At 39.7% G+C, this 26,643-nt stretch overlaps 2 protein-coding genes across 2 annotated transcripts in view; one reads left to right on the forward strand and one right to left on the reverse strand.

Moving 5' to 3' along the window:
- Nucleotides 1-14,587, forward strand: ENPP4 (ectonucleotide pyrophosphatase/phosphodiesterase 4). Its single transcript, XM_074947474.1, has 4 exons — nucleotides 1-127; nucleotides 5,222-6,092; nucleotides 7,222-7,392; nucleotides 10,232-14,587. The coding sequence occupies exons 2-4, from the start codon at nucleotides 5,255-5,257 to the stop codon at nucleotides 10,591-10,593; spliced, it is 1,371 nt and encodes a 456-aa protein (XP_074803575.1). The 5' UTR covers nucleotides 1-127; nucleotides 5,222-5,254; the 3' UTR covers nucleotides 10,594-14,587.
- ENPP5 (ectonucleotide pyrophosphatase/phosphodiesterase family member 5) overlaps nucleotides 14,143-26,643 on the reverse strand; it is a 20,028-nt gene continuing 7,527 nt past the window's right edge. Inside the window, exons 3-4 of the mRNA XM_074947473.1 lie at nucleotides 21,852-22,028; nucleotides 14,143-16,950 (exon numbers count right to left, since the gene is read on the reverse strand). Of these exons, the coding sequence (XP_074803574.1) occupies nucleotides 16,565-16,950; nucleotides 21,852-22,028 (563 nt within the window). The 3' untranslated portion in view covers nucleotides 14,143-16,564. The remainder of the gene's footprint in view (nucleotides 16,951-21,851; nucleotides 22,029-26,643) is intronic.

Consider the following 26,643-nt stretch of genomic DNA (forward strand, 5'->3'; position numbering starts at 1 on the left):
GCAGGGGGAGAAGTGGTTTCAGTGCGCAGGCGCGAATGCTACGTCTGTTTCTCGCCCTGTGAGGAAACCGCGCCGCAGCGAGCGAGCGAGCGAGCGATTTTCCGGCGCTGCCTGGGGACTCGGAGGGGTAAGTTGAGGCTCCCGGCTGTGGTAGGGGCGAGCTGGGGGGAGACTGCGCCCCCGCCCCCGGGGAGGTGTATGCAGAGGGGTTTCCCCTCCCCATCTTTTGACAGTAGGGTTGGATTTCCCCCATCCCATGTACTGTGCCCGCCCCGCCTGCCGGGCGAGACCCCACCTCATGGATACCTGGTGGGGGAGTGTCCCCTTATCTAAGAAGCCCAGCGCCCACCCCGAGTACCTGGCGAGTGAGGCGCACTTACCTTGTTCCTCCCCCCCGCCGGTTAGGTGCCTGGCAGGGCGCCCGCCCTTCCTTGCCTGCGGTGCCAGTTGTAGGCAACGCCCTTCACTGCGTCCCTGAGTGTCGCTGGGCGGGGCAGGACATATCTGACGGGGGTTCAGTTTCAGCCCGCTGGTAGGTAGCTGCGTTGTGGTGGAAGATAAAGTGGTCCCTGTTCACTGTAGAGTGTATTGGGGGGCCGGGGGGCGCCGCTCTGGGACCCTTTAGGATGAAGGGTGTTAAATAAATGCCGTGTCTCCGGCAAAAGTGGCTGGAGAAGATGGGGTCTGGATTTATTTTCAGCTAAGGAAATATGTTGGGTATAGAAAAGGGAAGCGTAGCGTGGCCACCTGAGTGAGACGCTGCGGATGCAATCAATGTATTCCCGCTGGTGCTTTTGTCAGCGGATGGCACATGGTGGTGCAAACCAGACATTGATACTTTCCCCCTCTCCCTGTATTTTTGTTTCTTTGCCTATGACAGCTGAGTAGTGTGCAAGATTTATATATTCTGAAATTAGATTGAGAAAATATTATGAAATAAGGTGGCAAAGTGAGAGGAGTACTAGATTTTTTGTTTTTGTTTTTGGAGTGTTGAATCACAAGTAGCTTCCCTTAACTTCATATATCAGAGGAAACGGCATTCTTATGCCTGTCAGTTAATTTAGATCCCAATTTTATTTTTTTTAAATGCAAAACTATTTTGATGTTTCAATGAGCATGGTGTTGGATTTAAACATTCCTCTGTAGTATTGTGACTTCAAATGCAATACATTATATGAGTGGATGTTAACCAGGAAGTTAAACTGGCCAGTCTAGCGTCATTTTTCCAAATTGCATAACACACACAATGAAAATATAGTGAAAAGTAAATTAGACTTCCATGGATTCCAGTGTCACGAATGCTGCCACTTGACCTTATTAACCAAGGTAAGGGGAATTGTTTTAACTCCCGTATCCTCTGTAAAGGCAATCCTAAACATTTGGACTCTAAAATTTAACTACAGTTCTAAACTGCTTATTTAAAGAATAGTCAACACTTTGTAGCCTCTTGCTATGAAATGACCCCCTGAATGGAAAACCAGGTTATAACAGGTATACATACGGTGACCAGATGTCCCAATTTTTCACCCTTGCTATCTGGTCACCCTAGGCATACATAGCCACAATGTGAATTGAAATATTTATCAAATACTTATCTCTTATAATAATTAGAAGTAAAAGGTCAAATGTAGACCAAAAGCCTAAGAAAGGGTTTAGAAAATCTGCCTGTGGCATTTTTAAGGTGACTTACTGTGGTATCTAAGGATTTTCGTATTAGGAATTTTTGCACCAAGGTAACTATAGTAGTCCATAACCTCCCATCTAGACAAGCTGTTGGCCTTGATCTGCTAGCAAAGGCTGTTGCCATAAAGAATTTATGAAGACAGGCTGAAATTCTACTCTTTGATGCACCAACTGTAGACATTTTTTTTTTAATTAGGGGTTGCAAGAGCTTTAGTTTTGGGACTCTGTGAAGGGGTGTGTGTGTATATGTGTATACACACACACACACACACACACAAAGTTCCTCCTCTACCTTGGTGGGTCCTGCACTTATTGGCAGATTTTGCTTGCCTCAAATATTCGTGGCAGCTCTCAGTTTGGCCACTTTCATGGCTCAAATCTGCTGTTCACTCAGAGAACCTCCTCACTGGCCAGCATGGGGGGGGAAAAAAACCAATCCCTGCAGTGTCTGCTGATCCACCATGTGGGTCAGAGACCTTCACCTCTGGTGGAAGCTCCTGTGTTGGGTCAGGAGTTGGGAGGTTTGGGGGAAACCCGGGCCCACCCGCTACCCCAGGTTCCAGCCCAGGGCCCTGTGGACTGCAGCTGTCTAGAGTGCCTTCTGGAACAGCTACACAACAGCTACAATTCCCTGGGCTACTTCCCCTTGGCCTCCTCCCAACACCTTCTTTGTCCTCACTACAGGACCTTCCTCCTGATGTCTGTTAACGCTTGTTCTTCAGTCCTCCAAACATCACATCCTCTCACTCCCAGCTCCTTACGCACACACCTCACTAACTGGAGTGACAGCCTTTTTAAACCAGGTGTCCTGATTAGCCTTAATTCTGGCAGCTTCCCAATTGGCTACAGGTGTCCTAATTAGCCTGCCTGTCTTAATTAGCTCTAGAAAGTTCCTGAGTGTTCTGGAATAGTCCCTGTTATCTTACCCAGGGGAAAGGGACCTGCTTAACCTGGAACTAATGTATCTACCTTCGACCACTCTTGTAGCCATCTGGCCTGACCCTGTCACAATAAATATATAGTTTTGTCAAACTTCTTGTTCAAACAGAACCCGCTTTAGGTCAAGGATTTGGATTGAAATTTTGGCTCCTTAAATGTCAACATATATACATTCCACTGTGCTAATTAGTTCACCCACCTTTCATTACACTACACACAATTCATGAATTATTAAAAAACTAAAGCGGGGAGGGAATGTCAGTTTTCAAGGCTTATGTTTCTGTCTGTATAGTAGCAACACCTATTATATAGGTGGCTAAACACTTTCCATTATAACCCCCTGTCTTCAATTGCTTATTCCTTTTGGCAAACTGTTTGGGCTGAAATTTTTCATGCTTGATCTCTGCCTCGGGCTGAATTAATTTTTTACCAAAAAAAAAGCTTCAACAAAAATCTTTAAACTAAGGGGAAAATAGGCTGCTTTAACAAAGTTAAGCCATCTCTTAGAATTTTAAGAGCACCGGTACCTCAGGGTTTGAAATGGATACTTGAAACTTGGCAGGGGAAATAGCTCAATTGTGAAGGAGGTACCATTTGCTGCCCCTGATTTGGCTAAACTACAAAACACAGGAAAACTGTCTCTTGGATATGTACAGTAGAGTTTGTCACACACATGCTGTTGAAATTAATCTTCAAGCAATATTGCTCGACTTGCCTGCGCTTCAGGATTATGTCCTCTGATGATATTGTAGGAGGATTTGTGCAACCTGGAACTTCACATCATGTTTTTTAGCAATTTATTAGGCAATCCTGGTATTCCTTCACAGTCCTCATGCTAAATTGCAGCACATCCTCTCTGCTCCAGGCCAATCTCTGCCTGTTAGGTAACTTTATAAAACATGCTTTCAGAATTTGCATTCCTGTTTTCTAGATTAATGAATGGTCTGGCAATGATGATAGCTACAGCATGAAGTTACTACTCTAAATTCTCTTAGTTTTTTCAAAAAAAAAAAAGACTTGTAAAGAACATACTTTCAGTCTGGTATAGTAGTGGGTAGCAGTCCAAGTGCTAGCTTTGACAAACAAAGAACTCCTGGTCAGTTTGGCAGTGTTAGCTGTGCAGCAGTCAAGGACTTGTCCACAAATTAGTTTTCTGCAAGCTGGCGTTCAAATCTACCTAGCGCTAGCCTGCTGCGGACTAACTGTCTGTGAACCCTACTGATGTGTATTAACAATTCGTTAATGTGCTTTGATCTGGCCCTGTTTTCAAAGGGGACTAGATCAAAGTGCATTAGTAAACTGTTAGTGGACATCAGTGGGGTTCACACAGACAGTCCATAGATTGACACCCCATCTTGCCACAAATTAAATGTCTGTTTCTCAGGAAGTTCCCACTCAGCCTTCTTTTCTCAAAACTAAATATTCCCAGTTTTTTACCTTTCCCCATAGGTCTCCTTTTCTAAACCTTTTATCAGTTACATTGCTGTTTTGACTCTCTGCAGTTTTTGCAATGCCCAAAGCTGGACACTGTACTACTCCAATGGACGCCTCAAGTGCCGAGTGAAGTAATTGTCCCACTTTACATGTCATGTGTATGATACTCCTGTTAATACACCCCAGAATGATATTGGCCTGTTTCTCAAGTGCCTCAAATTGTTGGCTCATACTCAATTTGTGATCCACTGTAACCCCCAGATCCTTGCAGTACTACTGTGTAGCCTGTTATTCCCCATTGTGTGTTTCTGCATTTTATTTTTGTTAATAATTGTAGTACTTCTCGATTTGAGACCAATTTTCTAATTTGTCAAGGTCCTTTTGGAGTCTAATTCTGTCCTCCAAAGTGCTAGCAACCCCTCCCAACTTGGTGGTGTCTGCACATTTTAAAACCACACTCTCCGTTCCATTATCCAGGTCACTAATGATAATATTGAATAGTAATGGACCCAGAATGGATGCCTGTGGAACCCCACTAGATATATTCTCCCATTTTGACAATGCGTCATTGATAATGACTCTTTGAGTACAGTCTTTCAATGAGTTGTGCACCCACAATATAGTAACTTTTCATTAGTAGACCACGTTTCCAGAGTTTGGTTATGAGAATGTGAGAGGAGAAAGTCAAAGCCTTACTAAAATCAAGATACATCACATCTACTGCTTACCCATATTCACTAGGCCAGTAACCATGTCAAAGAAGGAAATTAGGTTGGTTTGGCATGATTTTTGTTATTGACAAATCCATTGCTGTATTATCCTCTAGATGGTTACAAAATGATTGTTTAATAACGTGTTCCACTATCTTTACAAGTGTCAAAGTTAGGATGACTAGTCTATAATTAATAAAATTTATGAAGTGAAAAGTTAAATTGCTCATGTGTTTAGCTAAACAACTAGGGGCCAATTCTGCTGCTATTGATGTCAATGGAAATTTTACCATTGGCCCAATCTTGGATTCACTGAAGTCAATAGTGATTTCACAGTTAAAACCCTCTCTGGAAAGATATGTGAAAATTTTTAAATATTTAACATAGCTATCTAAGCCATCTCCAGTGTAACACATATTTTAGATTGCATGTATAATATCTTTTTAATTTTTCAGGTACATCTGATTGGCTGCTGGGAACACTTTGAAATGTTGTCTGCAATGAAATTAATATTAACACTCTTTCTTTCTGGAATTGTAGCCTGTTATGGTGGAAATGCTAACGATGATTCAATACACAAGTTACTCCTGGTGTCCTTTGATGGTTTCAGGGCTGACTATCTGCAAAACTATAGACTTCCTCATCTCCAGGAGTTTATTGAGGATGGTGTGTTGGTAGAACATGTTACAAATGCTTTTATCACAAAAACTTTCCCAAACCATTACAGCATAGTGACAGGCTTATATGAAGAAAGCCATGGCATTGTGGCTAACACAATGTATGAAGAAGATACAAAGAAGACATTTTCGGAGTTTAATGATACAGATCCTTTCTGGTGGAATGAGGCAACTCCTATTTGGGTGACAAATCAGCAGCAAGAGAATAGAAGAAGTGCTGCTGCAATGTGGCCTGGTACTGATGTAAAAATTAACAACACAATACCTCACTTTTTTATGAAGTATAATAATTTAGTAACATTTGAAGAGAGAATGGAGAACATTACTATGTGGCTGAACAACTCAAACCCACCAGTTACTTTTGCTACACTCTATTGGGAAGAACCAGATGCAAGTGGGCATATATATGGACCAGGAGATAAAGAAAACATGAGAAAAGTGTTAGAACAAGTGGATAACCACATTGGTTCACTTATTTATAAACTCAAGGCATTGGGATTGTGGGAGAACATTAATGTCATAATTACAAGTGATCATGGAATGACTCAGTGTTTCCCGGACAAGCTGATTATACTGGACAACTGCATTGGCCGTGGTAACTACACTCTGGTAGACAAGACACCAGTTGCTGCAATACTACCAAGAAATAGTATGTATATTTTTTTCAGTTGTATACTGAGAAAGTGTTAAACTTTGTCTCCTTTCTTGCTGGAAATTTCCCATTGTGTATTATTCACAGGAGTTGGGAAGACAATCCAGTTCATGTTGCATTATTTTCTGTCTAAATAATGCGATTAATGAATACATTAAATTAAGGGTATCTAGTTACTTAAAAATAACTGGGCTCTGGTAATGAAGAGCACATGTTGAATAGCTAATATTTACCCTGCATGCTGTATACTTTTGGATGTTAATGAGTGCTCTGGTGTAGTTTATTCTAAAGTAGTTGTGGTGGATTCTCCATCACTGAAAACTTTTTAAATCAAGGTATGTTCTCAGAATTATTTTGGGGAAGTTCTATGGCCTGTGTTATAGGGGAGATCAGACTAGGTGATCAGTGGTCTCTTCTGGCCTTGGAATCTCTTCATGCTTTTCCTCCTTTTGCTCACCCTGTCAGTTACTCAGTTATATCACAATAACTAGCACTGTGGGATAACTTCACTGGGGATTGAAAATTATACTGATCTGAGTTTTAGGTCTTTATTATATATCATTTGCCTCTTTCATCCCACTTCAATTACAACCTGATTTCATGGGTCAAGTCTTAAACTGATAGAGCTAAAACCAATGCTATATGAAAGCTGGAATCCCTCCCTAATGTCATTTTAGGGTCATGACTGCAGATAAGCACTTATTGATGACTATCAAAATTAGGGCCAGAACTGATATGGCTGATGAAAAATGATCAGAAAAACCTGACTGACTTTTTAATGCAGGGTTCACTTTATATTCTAAGAAACTGGATTTTTTTCCCCCTGTGATTATTGAATGTTAAAGAAGAAATTATATTTGTATCTCAACTTTCATTCTCTCCACAACAAAATCTGAGAAGCCATTAGAGCTTTGAAGGAGAACAGTTACAGCAGAAACAAATGATGACATCAATACTGATTACCTCAGTAACCAATCGGGTACCTAAGTGACACCCCCTCTCATGTGGCTTTAAAAAAAAATTATTTAAAGTTGTATTAAGTTTGCTTATGGATAACAGCAAATGGACAAAACTACATAGATAACTGAATAGTTGCTGTTTCAGATGCTGTCTATTTTCTTTGCAGACAAAACATATGTATATAACTTACTGAAAAACTGCAGCACTTCCATGAAGGTGTATCTTAAAGAAGAGATTCCAGACAGATTTCACTACCATCACAATAAGCGCATTCAACCCATAATTCTGGTTGCAGATGAGGGCTGGACAATTGTACAAAGTGGGTCACTTACAAAATGTAAGTATTTTCATCCTTCATGCTCCTGGTGGCTTATATTGTTGAACTCTTTTTTATTTCTATTGTTGGGATCCTCAGGTACTACTATCAGTGATGAGTAAAATAGAGAACCCATGCATATTACAAAAACCCATAAGCAATGGGTTACCCAAAATGACAGGCAAATAAAACAAATAGGAAGGGTTTAGGAGTACAAAGTTATACCACCACCAAGTTTTTATGCATAAATCAGCAATAACAATGGTCACAGTAGCCATGAGTTACAATAAAGAATTTAGACCAGTATGTTGAGCAGTAAAGTCAGATGTAGTGAAAGCAAAGTGTCTATGTTCTGTATATTTGAGTAACCAAAAAAAGAAAATATAAGCTTGCTGCTGCTGCAAAAAGTTCTGTCTTAAGTCATATGTAGTACATTTCATGATAATACTTAGTGCTCTGGAACTTTGCCACCACCACCACCTATCTCCTTGATGAATCTGACTGTAACAAGTGGTTGTAGAGAATAACTTAACTTAAAATTGGTCATCTGCACTGCCACCACATTCCCAGTTTCATCCATATTGTTATATAGGATATAAAGCTGTCCTGTACTCTCATGTTGGAGGTGACAGTATATTATCAGTAAAAGGTGTGAATCCCTTCTAAAGGGGAACCCAACAGCTCAGAGCTGACTGAGTCTAGGAAAGAGGGTGTCTGGCTCACTAGAGAGCCAAAAACTATGCACTTAACTACAGTAGATATGAATGTTTTACCATGTATACCTTCAAGTACACAATTAGCAGCTTAATGGGGTAGTGAATGGATAGTCTCAAATTTTTCTAATACCACTGCCACCATTCCAGTTTCTAGCAATATAGTGAGGGAACTTTGAAGGGGCCTTTTCCTACAGAACAAATGAGTGCATAGAAGCAAAAGATAAGTTTAGCTTAAACAATAGCAAGTAACTTATGATTTATTCCAACACTGACATTACAAAACTGCTAAACAAAATAATCTTACTGGAGAGATTGTCACTGGATCATGAGCATGTAAATTACAAAATCCCATATCAAAATCCTGAATTGATTGATTGCTGTCAAAAATGCACTTTGGACAAACTGCCACCAAGAGCTGGATATATACAGGATATTTGCAAAGGCCCTGTCTGATGTGTGATTTGTTGAGTTACTCAGATCATGAAGAAACCTTGGATGAGGACTCTACTGTGTACAGAAACTGAATCTATCCAAATAATGTGCTGCAAACTTTTAGAACTGACCAGTCACAATAAGCAGCTAAGTTTTTATATTCATACATGTATAATATGAGAAGAAACCCCATATGTTTTGTGATCTGTTTTGCTGACCTATCCCATAGCTTTCAGTGTTAGTGCTATTTCGAACTCTTTCTATATATCTAGTCTTTTGAATGGTCGGTCACAAAAGAATATTCTAAAAAAGACTTTTCCTAAGTCTGGTTCTCAGTCTTTTTTTCATTTTGTGGACCCCTTTTGGAAACTTTCAAATGGAGGCGCAGACCTCTTTGGAAACATCTCTATAGCTGAATTCTGTTCAGTTTTCAGTCAGTCTTTCATGTACATCTTAAGACAGTCCACAGGTTGAAGACCATTGCCCTAAGTATTCAACAATCAATGTTGTTCCTATAATTTATAAGGGGCTTAGGAAGACAAACTCGTCAGGAGTGTCTTATAGAGAAGAAGCTAGAAGTGGCTGAACAAACAATTGTTAAATTGCCCTCTAGAGAATCCCAATAACTTGTTCTAACTGTTTGGGTTAGAACGAGCCAGCTATGACCATGGAAAGAAACAATGTATTTAATGTGAAAACAGTAACCATTGTGTTGGCATCTTATACAAATTTAAAGCAAATACAAAAGTGGCTCTAGAATAGTTGCTATAAAACCCCCCCCACTATTCCCTGGTGCTAGAGTGATCAGCAGATAAAGGCCAAATTGAAGAGTGCTTCTACTCTGCATCCTGAAAAGGCTGTTACTGAACTCTGCATCCTGAAACTCTTCAAATTCTGAGCCTGGCAGACTACTAGAGAGGGGTTCCAGGTGCACAAAAGAGGGCTGTTGTTGGTCCTGAAGAGTTCAGTCCATGAACCAACTGCATGAGTGACCCAGTAAAGTATAGCTGTACACAGGGAAGATGTTTGGTTTCCAGAGCACTTAGGTCTCCTATAAAAGAAACTTGTTGCTGTTTGCATTCTAAATGTCATACTCTGGAGTTTGTTTATGCTAGAGAAACTCCAGATTGTTTACTCTTAACCAAAAATCCCTTACCCTACTGCAGTTCCACACTGCTAGAATCCTAAAAGTTAGATCTACAATATTTGTCTTAAATGGATTTTTTTGCTGCAATGATTTGGTTTTTAAAAAACGCAAATTTGCTGCATGTTCTGTATATGAACTAGAGGTTAAAGCGCCTGTTAAAACTTCTGCTGTATCACTGTGAATTAGTACATTACGTACCTTGACCACTCTTTTTAAAAAGAACAAATCTGGCTACATACCTATCCTAGACCACGATGATAAATACTTTCATAATCCAGATCTTTTGCTTGGATTCACATTTCTGGGGGGAATATGGAGGTTATGCCCTAATAAAAAGAAACTTCAGCAAAGTGCCCTGTTAATTTTTAAGTAGGAAACTTTGCTATTAAAATATTCTTGTGGCTTTCAAGCATTAGTAGAAGTGTTGCATTACTTTATTATTCCTCCTTTTTTTAGGAATAGACGTGTTAATATCATAGCTGACAAAGTCTGCAAGCAACTTAATTTCTGTTAGTTTACAACATTAATTTTATATTTGTTTATTAACTTTGCATTTCTCCTTTAGTAGGTGACCACGGCTATGACAATGCTCTCCCAAGCATGCATCCGTTCCTGGCCGCTCATGGTCCTGCTTTTCACAAAGGCTACAAGCAGAACACTATTAATAATGTTGATATCTACCCAATGATGTGTCACATCCTCAGACTAAAACCTCAGCCCAATAATGGAACCTTCAGCAACACCAAGTGCTTGTTAGTTGACCAGTGGTGCATAAATCTCCCCGAAGCAATTGGAATAGTTGTTGGTGTCCTCCTTGTGTTAACTACTCTGACCTGCCTTATAATAATCATGAAGAATAGAGTGTCCTCTCCCCGTCCATTCTCCCGACTTCAGCTACAAGAGGATGACGATCCCTTAATTGGATAGCAGATGTAGGAAGTCCTAACCTCACTACTTACTTCCAGACCCTAATATCTATGTATAGTATGAATGATCTGGCTGATCATTCTATGATGCACTTTAAACAGTACTCCATTTAAAATTGCCTAAGACGTACAGACAAAAACCTGTTGAACTGTTTGCCTCTGCACCTTGACTAACAATTCAATAGCACAAGATTTACAAAAATCTACACTGAAAGGATCCTGTTGCCTACTGGAAAAGGCATTTAACAAGACAAAGATGTTTTGCATTTGGGCATTTACACACTTGTAAAATTATAAACTAGCTAGGCTAGGAGTCTGAACTCTAACACTTGTAAATGAAACAGATTGCATTTTGTATTAAATTTAATAGCAGTGATTTCTTAGCACTCATGTATCAGTTGGAAAACTCTGTCCTGGGTCTTAAAGTTTAAGACCAGTGGTTCTCTGGCTGGTGTATAGTGATGTTCTCAAACAGGGATTCCAATTTCTTGTAGCTAAATAAACCAGCAATGGAAATTCTGCACTAGTGGCAGTTCTCCCCTGCAACTATTATAAGGCAAGTTGTACAATGTTCCTAGTTAAACTAGGAGGTGGTGTAGTCTAAAGTACAGGAATGGGTTTATGGATATCTAGGTTCTTGTCCTACTTCTGACTTTCTGCATGGCCTTGTGCAAGTCAGTTGACTTCTCTACCATAGTTTCCTCATCTATAGAACTGGGATAACACTTAGTTACCTTGCAGAAATGACTTAAGAGTGAGTTTGTTTGTGAAATGTTTTTGCAATTCTCAGGTGGAGGTCTTGAAGTACAAAGTACTATTAAAGAAGAATATGAAACATTCTCAGATACACCCCTACTTACCTACATGCACTCTTTCATATATGCTTGAAAAAAAATGGGGGATTTTTTCTTTAAATGGGGAGCCCTCACTTCAGGGTTCAATGTTTTTTCTGGTTAAAACATGATTGTAATAACACATGAAGAAAAACTCAGTTTAGTGCTTAGGTAAGGATATGAAAAAACAATGGACTTTATCCTAGGAGGATGGTACCTTTTTGGATCTAAATCTATTAACAACTTTTAAAGTTCTGTTGTAAACCAGCGGTATTATCTGAAAACCCCTGAAACTATTAGTGATGGAGTATGACTTGCTATATGCCACTTTCTTCAAACATTGATCAGCAGCCTGGGAGTAAAGAGGTCAAAGTACTGCATGGTGCCTTGCTGATACTCAAGAGTGGCAGCGGTGGCTCTAAAAGGAGTTTTCCAGGGGGTAGAAAGAATGGAAAATAAAGGGAATCGGTCATCTTTGTGTGTGTGTAATGTGCTTAAGATCAGACTATTTTTAAATGGCTAGTGCCTTACCTTAGTGAAATATTTATATTTTTGATTGTATGGTTTTAGTTTCTGTGAAAACATTTTGCATATGTAAAATAAATTTTAGTGTCTTAATTTTTCTTGAACTTTTTTTCTAAGCAAAAAACATGGCATATTGTTCCTCCCTTTGGAACTGAGAGCTTTTGCTGTTAGGGCATATGATAGCATTTCACAGTTAGTGCAGACTATGATCTTTATTGCCAAAAGAGGCTAATGCATCCAAAAAAAATCCAAACTGCAAATGGCTGTGCAGGGAGAAGAGGCACACATCAGATGCTGGTCTGGGCTAGGAACAGGAAGGGCTCAGGCTGGTGAGGGTGGGTGTGAGCTTGAAGAGCCCAGGTACTGAGTAGCCATCAATGCATCCCTACTGCTAGAAAAGGCAGGGTTCTCCACTGTCCTTAAAGAAGCAGCTGATGCCAGTTTTAGCCAGTAAAGTGTATAGAAGATCCCATATTTGAGAAGGTTGCAGCAGATCTAAGCTGGCTATTTGAGTCCTCACACTTCCTAGATCCTCATTAATTGGTTTTAGACATGGGTTTGGGGTAAAAACTGCATTAAACTTTTTTTAAAATATGTCAGTTTCTTTTGGCACAGTAGGATCAGATAGAGTTGCCCTTGAGTGCTATGGGATCTGGTTACCTAGACAATAGCTTCTTGCCCCAGCCCCTATGCCATAGATAAGGCCAGTAGAGATGTCTAAAACTAGAGCTACCTTCCCACAGCTGGGGGGGGGGAACGACAGGCAGGGGTGTGCTGTGGTAGCACCTTCTCCATCAGACATCCTGGTTCTGGAATTTGTTTCTCTTCTAGCACTAGATGCTATAAAGCCACATCTTTTGTACTAAGCATTGAAGAGTATATTTCACAATGGGATTTGAGATGATCATGACCTCTAAGCTTGAGTACTAACTAGAAATCTGATGCATCTGAATTATGCTTAAAATCTTGAATATTAGGGGAAGGGATAGAACTGGGGATACCCTATATGAAGCAGAATAAAGGAAGAATTAAACAGTCATTCTGTTTGTTGCTTCTAGTGCTTCAACTAAGACAGTGATTTCCTTTGACATACATGAAACTTCTTTCACTCACAGAAGTTGGTCCAATAAGGGATATTGCCTTATCAACCTTCTCTCCAAAGTAATTTACTTACTCCTATTCCTGTCTTTGCTAGCTTAATTGTTAACTCAGCCCAGAAAATACCTTTATGAAGATGGTTAAGTTGCATATATCAAAATAAGATGAATACACATGAGGCCTTACAATTTCATATCCCAGACCCTTAGTTCACTCACATTCCATTTATGAAACCAGAACTCTCCCCTGTCTCTTTACTATTTACCAGAAATAATTACAACAGTAATTAAAACACATGCCTATTAGATCTTTTCATAAAACTGTTACAAATTTCAGAGGGGTTTTTTAACAATCTTAGTTATGACCTGAATACTACTTGCAGTGATAAAACTGAGTTTACAAGTACAAATAGGAAAGAACATTCTTGACTAGAATCAAAGCATGCCATATTTTAGTAAGTGGTTTTTTGAACAGCACAAGCTTTCTTATTTCCTAAATTCACAGTTACAATATATTTTAACCCCAGCTTTCACTAACTCAGTCACATGCAATCTTAAAGTACTCAAAAAGCACACACATCACACCCTGTGCCCTTTCAAAGAGCATGGGCTGGAGCATTCATTACATTTCTCCAATGGTATCATTTCTTGTGCTTACAGATTTAGGATTGTGCATTTGTAAACGTAACCAATATAGATAGGTGTCCTGCAACTATTCCTAAACAATAGACATTAAAGTTTATTTTATTTACACTAAAACAAAACATGAAAACAAAGACCACTTTTAGTTTGTAGGGATATATAAATCAAAATAGCTGAACATGCAACTCCCCCACTTCAAAACCTGTCAGTTATTTTTACAGTACAGTGCATGTTTTAACTTAAACAGGTTTTGTGACTAGCAAAATCCCTTTTTCCTGGGGGTATTGGCTCACACATACAAAAGTTTCTCTTAGAACACATTGCTCTTCACTAAACTGTATGTTTGGGTATGGGAATTCTGGGCACAAATGGTATTGTTGACAGATGTACTGAACTTTTCCCCCTAAATTAGTAAATTGCTTAACAGATTGAATTATACAACTTTTAAGCTGATTTAAAAAAAAAAAATTGCAAGTGCTTACTACACCCTTGAGGATATAATTTACTTGCTCACTGTGGAGTTTTCTAAAAAGCCACATTAACACCCCTGCCACATTGAGAGAAAGAATAACTATTCAATGGTGCAAAGAAAGATCACATTGTCTATCTTGTCATAAATATAAAGGGAAGGGTAAACCCCTTTAAAATCCCTCCTGGCCAGAGGAAATCTCCTCTCACCTGTAAAGGGTTAAGAAGCTAAAGGTAACCTCGCTGGCACCTGACCAAAATGACCAATGAGGAGACAAGATACTTTCAAAAGCTGGGAGGAGGGAGAGAAACAAAGGGTCTGTGTGTCTGTCTATATTCTGTCTTTGCCGGGGATAGACCAGGAATGGAGTCTTAGAACTTTTAGTAAGTAATCTAGCTAGGTACGTGTTAGATTATGATTTCTTTAAATGGCTGAGAAAAGAATTGTGCTGAATAGAATAACTATTTCTGTCTGTGTATCTTTTTTGTAACTTAAGGTTTTGCCTAGAGGGATTCTCTATGTTTTGAATCTAATTACCCTGTAAGGTATCTACCATCCTGATTTTATAGGGGGGATTTCTTTATTCCTATTTACTTCTATTTTTATTAAAAGTCTTCTTGTAAGAAAACTGAATGCTTTTTCATTATTCTCAGATCCAAGGGTTTGGGTCTGTGGTCACCTATGCAAATTGGTGAGGCTTTTTATCCAACATTTCCCAGGAAAGGGGGGGTGCAAGTGTTGGGAGGATTGTTCATTGTTCTTAGGATCCAAGGGTCTGGGTCTGTAATCACCTAGGCAAATTGGTGAGGCTTTTTACCAAACCTTGTCCAGAAAGGGGGGGGGGGGGTGCAAGGTTTTGGGAAGTATTTTGGGGGGAAAGACGTGTCCAAACAGCTCTTCCCCAGTAACCAGTATTTGTTTAGTGGTGGTAGCGGCCAATCCAAGGACAAAGGGTGGAATATTTTGTACCTTGGGGAAGTTTTGACCTAAGCTGGTAAAGATAAGCTTAGGAGGTTTTTCATGCAGGTCCCCACATCTGTACCCTAGAGTTCAGAGTGGGGGAGGAACCTTGACAATCTTGTATGAAAATTTTAATACCAAGGTCATTGGGAAGAGGGGACAGAGCTTGAGTGAAGAAGCTACTGGAAATAGACAGTAAGAGAAGATTATCTAGGCTTCTGCAAGGAAGTGCTGTCAGACTGTAGGTCTCAGTTTTGTATGTGAATATTTATTCTATTGATCTGCAAGAATTATTGCATATAGGTTACTAAGATCAGAAAAGGTAGAGATTTTATACATCAAAACGTCTCCCCTTACCGTCCAACCAAGATACTTTCCACCAATTCCTGAGGTCAAGACTGCCAAAGTAAAAATTGCAGTGGATCCTGACCTTCCTGTGAATAAAGTTTACTGGTGCCTGATTTTAATCTAGGTTCATCTGCTCTGAACTTCAAGGTCTTAGCCACTACTGTGAACACCATTTTCACCTGTTTTAGAAGAATTATTTGTCTGATAAACTAAGACTGGAAGTCTACTGACAAGTCTACTTTTGTTATCACCTGACTCACTAAAAACAGGTTGAGGGCTACTCCAGCAACAGGCAGCTTTACATTATCGGCACTATGGCCACAGGGTGATTTTCCTTGACTACCTAAACAAAGATGGAGGTGGAGCAATAGCACATGCTCCCCAGGACAATTACAACAGAATTTCAGACATGAGTCAGATTAAGTTATATACCATGCCGAGTTTTGAAACTGAATTCTGTGACTATCAACTCAGTTTCAATATTCTTGCCCAGCCCACTTTAACAGTAAGATATAGCCCATGAAACACCAGCCTTCTGTGGGTCATATAACTCAATTTAGAAATGCACAACCCTGCCTGCTACAATTACAGACCAAAATGCAACTTGTACAAACAGTATCCTAGTGATATTTATGTTGAATGCATAAAATCAGAGCATTCTGGATAGTATACATTTAATCTGCCCATCCTTCCACTGTGGATCCCTTACACGCTTTTCTTAACCTAAACAGATTTTTGTTTAAATCCATGATTTGTTTAAATTCAGAAGACCAAGAGCTTAGTGAATCTAAAAATGATTTCTATTTCCCTAATATTAGCCCAAAATGAGGTATCCAAGAGTTTAAAGTTACTAAATCTCTACATACATATCCTTCCAGTGTTATCTAGAGGGGTTTTCAACCCCTGAAAAATCAAGTGGTTATATAGAGCAACAGAAACAAGCTCTCCCTGTATGCATCTGTTACGTTTACTCCAGTGCACCACATGTATTAATTTTTGCGGATCTACTTACCTAATTTCTAGGAAAACTTTTAAGCTCAGAATAGCTAGAATAACTTTTCATTGTTTTTATTAAAGTGCCTTCATTGGAAAGTAATATTACCCTTGTAGTAACGGCTGGGAAATTTCAGAGTGTTGCACCTGCATGCTAGGTAGGTGGCTGTGGATTAAGTGTTTAATAAAAACTAAAAGAAAACCAACAACAAGAATGCTACCAAGAAAAACTCCTATAAAATAGGCATAGGACTCCTGTTCATAATATCTAGGATTCAGGTCTCTTGGAACTTCCATAAGAAGCATATCTTCCATATTGCTGAGTGACCCATTGTTTGGCAATGGACTGATACCAAGCAGATGGCACAACAAGGGATACAGATCTGTGAGACTCATGGCTTCTTTGGTGGTATTCTTTCTAAAGGCAGGACCATAGGCTAAGAAGATGGGGTGCATTTCTGGTAGGACGTTGTCGTATCCATGATTACCCACTGGAAAGAAAAGAAAAAGTGAGTTATCAAAAACTCTGACACCTTCAAGTTGTTAAAACACTTCCATTGCTCACTAAAAGTAGGAAATATTGAATCTTTGGACCTTTTCCCAGAAAATCCTCAATTCAAAAGGAAAAACAAACAGCCTAATTTATTGTAGCAAAGATTTAATTACATTTCTGAACAAGCACACAAACTTTAAGTAGTAGCTAACAGTCATAATATTAGACATTGTGAATCAATGCCTAGACGGTTAGCATTCATTTCACATAAATCATCAAGGGAGTCACTTAAAGCATTCAAGAATTTACTGCAGGAGGCTGCTGTATTGGCAGGAAGGCTAGAGGAGTTGATTCAAGAGCCATCAGAGTCAGGGGAGGCCTATGAAGGGTAAGCTCAGAAGGTGTTAAGAGTTTGGCGTGCAGTCACAGGCATCATGCACCGAAGCCTCCTTAAAGGAGAGAATTCTACTCAACAACTGGGCTGGCTGCTCTACTGAATGGAAACTTTTTTCTCAACCTCTGCTTGACTATTGGCCAATGTCCAGCCTTCTGGAACTCAGAAGTAGTGCGAGACCCTGACTCATCCTCTACCCCACATGCCTGTCAATGATATGGAAAAAGATATGGCGACAGAAGCATGGAGCAGTCTCACAACTAGTGCTTCAATTCAGTTTTCTTGAAAAGAGCCAGTGTCACAGCTCATAGGTAGCCCTACACCAGGAGAAATGTGTGCACATGAATACATGCATCATGGAGGAAAAAAGTGAGGAAATAGTTGGATTAATATGAACAGTGAAAATATTTGGTAAGCTATGAAGAGTACTTTGACATCAGCTTTTCACCAGTTGGAAAGTTTGCTTTTAAGTGATCCTAGAACTGACAAGATTAGCAGCATAAGACAGAATCAGCATTTAAACTTCCTGAGAGTATCACCTCTAAGATGAGCATCCCATATTAACCCAATAATGAAAAGCCTCCAATGAAATCCCAAACCTGGCTCTCCTCCATGGATACCGCCGCCTCACTATTTTGTTTAAATTTGTACACAGCATTGCTTTCTAGTTTTTCCATGAAAGTGGCAGGGGTCATAACCATCTGTATCATACCACTTTATACCATCTTTCAAAGACCACCATGAACATACTTTGTTATCACATCATTCTTCCCAACAGACAAAGTAAGTAGGTGAGGGAATGAAAATAGTGCCCATCTTGGAACAGGATGCACTGACAAGTGGAAGAAGGTCGAAGGCCTATATTTTTTTCAAGAAGTGCTAAAATACACGTCTTCTGACTATCAGGCCCCCTTTAAAGTGTCTCAAGCTGGGCACAGAAAAATGGCAGCAGTCACTTTTGAAAATTTACACCCAAAACTCTCGAGGATCATGCCCTAAAAAATAAACAGAAGGAAAGGTGATGACCACATAAATCCACATGGACATCCTAATTAGAATATCCTGATATACTTACAAATGCAGTAACTCTTACATCAGGCATTTGGGTGAGAGGAACAATGTGCAGCTAGGCCAGGGGTGGGCAAACTACAGCCCGCGGGCTGAGTCCAGCCTGTCAGAGCTTTTAATCCAGACCTCAAGGTCTGTTGGGCGTTTGCCCCACTCCGGTGCGCCTGCCAGGGAGGGGAGCTAGAGGCTTGCAAGCGCTCAAGGCCTGATCCCGCTCCCCGGCAGAAGCGCCAGGTAGGCAGGGGGAGCAGGGCAAGCCCCCGAACCCGCTCCCCGGCTGGAGTTCCGGAGTGGGGCAAGTGATGAGGTGGACCTGGATAAGGGGGTGGGCCATGGCCCACCCGTGGCTACACCCCAGCGCAGTGTGTCTTTTCTGATTTTAAAAAAACACGTTGCCATTGCAGCTCTTTTGAAATGAGGCCCTGCATGTAGTGCATGCAATCTTGTAAAACACCAGTTTGACGTAACGGCAACAGTTAAGATTTTCTATTCCCTTTCAAAAATGAGTGCTAAGAGCTAAGAAAAAAAAAAAAGAAAACAAGAAGGGACAGTAAGTGTTGGGTTTTCAACAAAGAAAGGAATGCAAAATGTTTTTTCACAAACATGAACTCAAAGGCTGTATTCCTGATTTGTCAGGAGAGCATCGCGGTGTTCAAGGAGTGCAATTTGAATCACCATTTTTCAACAAAACATCCTAATTATGGCAGCAATTTAACAACTGAGGAAAGGGCAAGAAAAGCTGAGGAACTCTCCATGAACTTAAAAGCTAAGCAAAATATTTATGTGCGACAAGCTACAGTCAAGGAAGCCATTACAAAGGCAACTTATGCTCTGGTGTTTAAAATCGCTAAACAAAATAAGCCTTTTGCTGAAGGGGAGTTTTTGAAAGAATGCATTGTTGATGTTGCTGGCATGCTGTGACCGGAATACCGAAACAAACAGTTTGTTATGAAGAACTGTTACTTGCCATGTAGAAGTGATTGATGAATATTTGGCTTCTGAGTTGAACAAGAAAGCACAGAGCTTTACACTGTTTTCGTTAGTCCTCGATGTCAGCACTGACATTCAATAACCATACTGTGTCATTTTTGTCGGAGGAATTGATGACAAATTGGAAATCACAGAGGAATTTTTATCAATGGAATCAATGAAAAGCACATCTAAGGGATCAGATTTATATGAGAGGTCTCTGGCTGCCTTGAACATCTGACGCTCCCCAGGAGTGAACTGGCAAACGTAACCACAGATGGATAGCCAAATTTAACTGGGAAAAACATAGGACTTTTAAAAAGAATTGAGGACAAAGTAAAAGAAGATGACCCTGATAAAGAGGTGATTTTTCTGCATTGTATTATACATCAGGAGGCCCGCTGATGTACAATGTCCTGGACATCGATCATGTTGTTCGTACAATAGTGAAAATAGTGAACTACATACGAGCAAGGGGACTTAATCATCGGCAATTCATTTCCCTTCTTGAAGACACTGATGCCGAACACCAGGATTTACTTTATCATACAAATGTCTGCTGGCTCAGCCTAGGAAAGGTATTGCAGCAAGTGTGGGAGCTCAGAGATGAAATTCGCACGTTTCTGGAGATGCAGGGAAAAGAAAATGATTTCCCTGAATTAAAGAATTCAAATTGGGTGTGCAACCTCACTTTTGGCGTGGATATCTTGGCACATTTAAATGAACTTAATGTGAACCTGCAAGAAAAGAATGTGTTTGTACATGCATTGTATTCTAGTGTGACAGCTTTCAAAGTCAAGTTTGTCCTTAGTCTTGTTTTCAAAACAAGACTGAGTGTTCGCTCGCTTTCCCACACTGGAAGAGTTGGAAGTGTTCCCAGAACAGATAGAAAAGTACAGCAAAATTTTGAGTGACTTGCATGGAGAATTTTGTCTATTTTCTGACTTTGAGACGATAGAGAAGACACGAGAGCTGGTGTCATGCCCACTGTCATTTGACTACGAGAAAGCCCCACAAAAATTACAACTGGAGCTCATTGATCTCCAGTGCAATTCCAGTTTGAAGGAAGAATACAATTCAGAAAAACTGGACGAGTTTTATGCCTCCTTGAGTGAAACAAAGTTCCCAAATATCTGCAAGGTGGCACAGAAAATCCTTATTTTGTTCAGGTCCACCTATGTTTGCGAACAAACAATTTTCCCTGCTGAATTACAACTAATCTCGCTACAGATCCCAGTTAACTGACCAACATCTCAACTTGGTATTGCGGATTTCCACAATGAGAATGGCATGGATTTTGATGCCATTGTAAAGAAGGGTGACCAGCTGCATGTTCACATTAATCAAAGGGGGTAAGTTTAGTTTAATTACTGTAATATGTTATGGTGGTATACTTATAATAGTAAGTAAGGTTTTATGTTTATTTCCACCAAAATATAATCTTTATTAAATAAAGTTTATTTGAATCTCTCTTCTTCAGAGTTAAACTGAACATCAACAACATTGCTTAATTATGGTTTAAAAGTTTGAATATATTTTGGTTATTGCCATGATCAAATGGAGAAACACTGATGATTCAACAAAGCTAATTACAGATCGAAAAGAAGTCAGCAATAAATGTGAAAAACTACCAAACTTTTACGTAGTGCAGTACCCTGAAAAGTTTTAGCTAACATACAATCTGTGTTCGGACAGGAGCAAAATTGTGTGGTAAAATCAACAAACAGCTCAGTAATGTAATTTTCTAACAGCACATTGTTCAACAGAACTATTTTAATAGCATTGATTTTGAAACAAACTTGTGTTGTCCCTGTTTGAACACGAATTGTTAATTTCATGAGCATTCATGGCCCGCCATACAATTTCCATACCCAGATGGAGCCCTCATTCCAAAACGTTTGCCCACCCCTGGGCTAGTATATTCTTTGCCTGTTTAACAAAAGCGTTCTCCAATTTCTGAATCAGCAGACCAATTTTTCTCATCCATCTCAGAAGTCCCTTCCAAAGCAATGTCTATGTATTCTGCACTACAGACTAATCCCCCCTCAGATCAACAGGCTGAACTGCCAGTTCTTCATGCCACAATGCCATACTTTACAGAATTGGGCTCTAGGTTCTTAAGAAGTTCCAAGATACAGGTCTTGCAAAAGGAAGCTGCTTATTTTTTAAAGTTATATTTGTGATCAGCTAAGTTTTCTGAAGCCACTTTAGGACTGGATTTTCAAAAGCTCCTACAAGCTGTTGGGAGCACAAGTCCCACTAACTTTCAATGTGATGGTACATCTCAGCCCCTTTGGCGGTTTTGAAAATTCCACCCATATGTTTGAAGACCTCTTAACCCTTTTAAAGCCAGGTATGGGCTTTGGGGGCTGGAGAGGGGGTCACAGCATTTAATAACTTTTTATTGTGCTAGTTTGAATAGAAAAGAATTTATAGCTCTGAAACAGAATGAAGAAAAATATACTTACAGAGAAGTTGATCAGACTTGTTTTGTAAGATTTCCCATCCTTTATCAGCCATTGCTAAGATTGGTTGAATTTTACTGTTGTGTTTGTAATGTAATCTATTCGGAATCTCCTCCTTTTTATAAACAGTCATGTTGGGATGAGCATTGACCAAGGCTTCATACACTTCATCAAGTTTGCCTTAGACCAAATAAAACAAGAACTTAATAGTGACAAAACACAAGTAGCGATGATGAGTCACTTAGTATACATGCTAGCACCAGCTTAAATGATCTATTTCAGCAGTAGGTATGAAGGATGAAAATAATTGTTATACTGAAGAGCAGAATTTAGCCATAAAGGAAGTTATAGACAGACAGGCTGTGATAATTTTATTGTTAAGAGTTTTGGATGGTCACATTAGTCACCAGAAAGGTTTGGTGAAATCACATAACAACTTATTGGAACGTGCTCTTATGGTCATGTCCCTCAATATAAAATTACAACAGTTCTCTTATGTTATGCTTTTCTTTTTATTTAACACAAGAGTGAAATGGTCTACTTTTTGTAGTATCATTGTACACAGCAGTATGAGTTGCACTTATTCACTTCAGTTAGAAGGAATTTAGGTAAGCCCCTTTGTGGATAAATGGATTCTTCCCAGTTACATATAAAGCTTGAGAGCTGGGAAGTGACACTTTCTCTCATGTTCTGTTCAGTGCACACAGATTTCTCAAGGAGCAGAGCTTCAAAGGGGATTGCCACATTTCCCCAGAAACCATCTATGGTGCTCAGTAGCACCTCAGTGGCAGCTGGGTTGCTTTAGAGTTTATCTTACTTTAAAAAGCTGCATTGGGAGCTGTTGATTTCTCCATGGCAGCCTCGAAAGCATAACTTTTACTTAGCAGGAAGCCAACAATCTTCAGTTTAAGTCCACAGTATTTACTTGAGAGAATTTCAGTCCCCATTTTGGTATCTGGCCCTAATTGACTTTGTCTCCTCTTTATCTCACCATTTCAAATTATAGGTGTGGCAATTTTCTTCAAATGGTGGTTAGGTCCCAACTATGCAGCTAAGCAATCAGCTCATGGTTTTAGGGGGGGAAGTCCAACTCTGTATTCATAGAATATCAGGGTTGGAAGGGACCTCAGGAGGTCATCTAGTCCAACCCCCTGCTCAAAGCAGGACCAATCGCCAACTAAATCATCCCAGCCAGGGTTTTGTCAAGCCTGACCTTAAAAACTTCTAAGGAAGGAGATTCCACCACCTCCCTAGGTAACGCATTCCAGTGTTTCACCACCCTCCGAGTGAAAAAGTTTTTCCTAATATCCAACCTAAACCTCCCCCACTTTTAACACTGTTCTCCTGTGATTTACTCAGGAAAGCTTAGGCCCAAATAAATTTGTTAGTCTCTAAGGGGCCACAAGTACTCCTTGTTGTTTTTACCAGAGGGTATGTCTAGACTGCAACAAACACCCATGGCTGGCCTGTGTCAGCTGGCTTGAGCTAAGGGGCTATAAAATTGCAGTACAGATGTTTGGGCTCAGACTGGAGCCCAGGCTCTGAGATTGTTCTGCCCCAACCCCTTGTGGAGTCCCAGAGCCTGGGCTCCAGCCCGAGTCCCAGTGGTCTACACTGGAATTTTATAGCCTCCAGCCCTAGCCCCATGAGCCTGAGTCAGCTAACACAAGGCCAGCCACAGGTGTTTTATTGTAGTGTAGACATACCCAGAGAAACCCCCTGACAAATTTCAAGTCTCTGTGGCAAAGCATGGAAGCAGAAGAGCTTCAATGAAATGGTTGTAATTTTTTTAAAACATAGGCAGCAATGTATTTCCCCTTAATTTTATTCTCTGAAATAACAGAACTGTTTTAGCAGAAACTTTTAAAAAGTCAACCTGAGGTAGATCGTTGGCATGGAAAATGTCACCTCCAGTGATTAAAATCTGGCAAGTTATAAGCATGTGGGTCTTGTAGTTGAAAGTGTTATGCAACCTTCTCTTTCGGTCATGCTCTCAGATCCATCTATACAATATACTCCATCTTAGAAGATAAAGGTAACCGAATATCACTGTCCTCAATTCCTTTCCTGGCAAGTTCTGTGCTTGGGGTTTCAGCTTCCCTCTGCCTCACAAGGCCCCATCCTGCTCCCACTGAAATCAATGGGAGTTCTGCCCCCAGCTACAGTGAGAGCAGGATCGGGGCCTTGGTGACACTACTACCACTTACACAGAACACGGAAGGCTATTTTGGACGATTGACGGCATCTGCTATTGTAGAGCAATCATCTAAAATAGCCTTCCTGGTCTTGTTTAGATAGAGGTGATACCATGAAGTTTCAGAGAAGAAACTCTTAATCCAAGACTTGACAGGTTAAGTAGACGAGGAAGGGGGTTTGAAAACGGATGTAATTTTGGTTCCTAAACTTGCTCCTATATGTGCCGGGTTTTGAGTATTAAAGCTTTGCAGTTTGCTTTTCCTTGCTATCATGCCTTCCCCGTTTTAATAATAATAAGCCTGCACATGCTGAATCTATTTACAATATAATTTAGGACTGTGTCACATGCGCTATGCAAGTCAGAATTTTGTCACTCTAGCTGAGCAGGACGTTTCTGCAGCACTAGCTGATATTTAGAAATAAATTTGCTATGTTCTTTTTGTGTTTCATGCATCCACATTTCAAAACAGGCAGCACGCCAGACCCCAGCAAGTGGTCTCTTTGCAGCCTAGAAAGAACTGAAGGGTCGGAAGTGTGGTTTTAACGGTCACCAAATGTTTCTTATTTGTCTTTGGGGCTAAAACTATGACCTTATTTAGTAAAAAGGTCACAGCATGCTTCTTATAAGTGGATCCTCTCTCTCCTCTGACTGCTAGACCAAGTTCTGTCTTCAGTTACACCAATACATTCTGACTGAAGGCAATGTGGTTGTACATGTCCACCCACTTCCTGCAACCCTGCTCCCCTCTACAAAGCATTAAAGTCTCTTTTCTCACCCCTAGATTGAGAGAAGATAGTAACCTCTTCCTGGACATACAACCTTAGCCTCAAATTAAAGTTAGTCACATTTGTATGTAAATTAAGGGCAGAATTTGGTCTGCAATGTTCAGCATGTAGGATGATGTACTTCTCTCAGAAAGGTTCAAATACCCGTTAAGTATATCACTGGGGTTGCCCAAGAGAAAGGCCAAGTCTGATTTTTTTGGAGAGGGTAGGGGACACGCAGAGGAAGAGGAAAAAGAGCAGCATATTCTGATAAGAGGTTGGTATATCAGATCCCTCCTAGCAAACATTAAAAACATCTCAGCTTCTACTTTTGATAGATGTCATTGGCTTCAACCAGTCAACTATAAGTAAGAAGATACAATGAAGCATGGGTTTGCCCTATCAGAAATAATCTGCACTCCGAACTTTTTAGAACAAGTTTTTCCTCTCCTTGCTGAAGACGGGCACTAGTGCTGTACTGACCTTTGGGGCCTGAACACATTAAACATGATAATAGTGGCTAAATTAGCTATAAGAATTTACTTTCTTATTTAATTTCTTAAAACGTAATTCCACACAAAAATTGAAAATAAAACCTCTAGCTGTGGCTAATGACTGAGTAAGAAGTAGTTAAATGTTGGACAATTCAAAAAGAGTTAAAGCCTATTGGGAAAAAGAAAGTAATTTTAGCTATGCCTATGAAAGACTAGTTTTATATTATCAGCAAACTAAAGAACTGAAACAAAACATGAAAGATCAGCATCTTCAAGCAAAAGATGCTATTTAAAGCAGTGACCTCCAAATGGATAGAAAAAAAAGTACATTATGCAGCAATGAGATAACAAGGTAAGATGCCACTCCTATTAAAGGGACACGCTGCAAATCATTTAAAAAAATCCTGTCAATTAATGTTTTAGAAATTAAATTGAAGAGGTTTAAAAAAAAATCTATGTTTATTTTCAACATCTGCTTCCATTTCACAGTTCACTCAGCTTGGATAGCAAATACTCTGGTGAGCTTCACTTTGTTTTCATACACTAGTACAATGCTGCAAATGCTGCAGAGAAGTGTTTAAAGCCACAATATAAATCTTTTTAAAGCCTGAATACATTTTGATTAAAATCAGCTCCTGTAAAATTGTATTTATTTTAAATTCAACCTAGACTGGGACCTCGATCACCTTTCAATGCATGTTTATATTTCATGGAGAGGAATTACAAAAATAGGTAGGAATTAAGTTAGAAATACAAATTTATGATAAATATATTGCAAATATTTCCAAGGAAGAAGGCCCTCCGCATTCAATTTTAAAATTCTGTGCCACTATTTTCTTCTTGTCTGTTATATAACCACCACAGAACCAAAAGAAATGGTCACAGACGAATACACTAGTTGTCACTGCTGGAGAGTTGTGATCTAATTTTGTTTACATGCTGGTGAGAATCAGGGGTAACCCTGTTGAAGTCAATGAAGGTAAATAAGTGAAACCAGCATGAGGCCCTTGGTGATTCAAGTCAAGTATGAGTATTGAGAAAACCCTATTGGATACTCCTCAACATCATATTTGGCAATGAGATATCAACGTGATAGGTGCCTAATGATTATACAGTACAGACCCGTTTACACGCGGATGTCAGGAGTCAAGCCATCACGACCGCGTGTTAATGGACAGTGGGTTAAGAGGGCGATGCTGAAATATCTTAAGATATCTATATACATACACACACACACACACAATTATCTAGGATTACATACGAATTCAGTGTCCCAAATACTGCAGGCCTATCTGTTAAAGGCGCTTTGCAAGAATATAAATTCAAATGTGTAATCTAAT

Source organism: Natator depressus, chromosome 3 (assembly GCF_965152275.1).
Source record: "Natator depressus isolate rNatDep1 chromosome 3, rNatDep2.hap1, whole genome shotgun sequence".
NCBI classification, from domain to species: Eukaryota; Metazoa; Chordata; order Testudines; family Cheloniidae; genus Natator; species Natator depressus.

Excerpts from the sequence above, each read along its gene's own strand:
- ENPP4 (XM_074947474.1), top strand. The coding sequence starts at position 5,255 with ATGTTGTCTGCAATGAAATTAATATTAACACTCTTTCTTTCTGGAATT. Across the intron at positions 6,093-7,221 it reads TGCAATACTACCAAGAAATA|ACAAAACATATGTATATAAC; the intron begins GTATGTATATTT and ends TTTTCTTTGCAG. Across the intron at positions 7,393-10,231 it reads AAGTGGGTCACTTACAAAAT|TAGGTGACCACGGCTATGAC; the intron begins GTAAGTATTTTC and ends TTTCTCCTTTAG.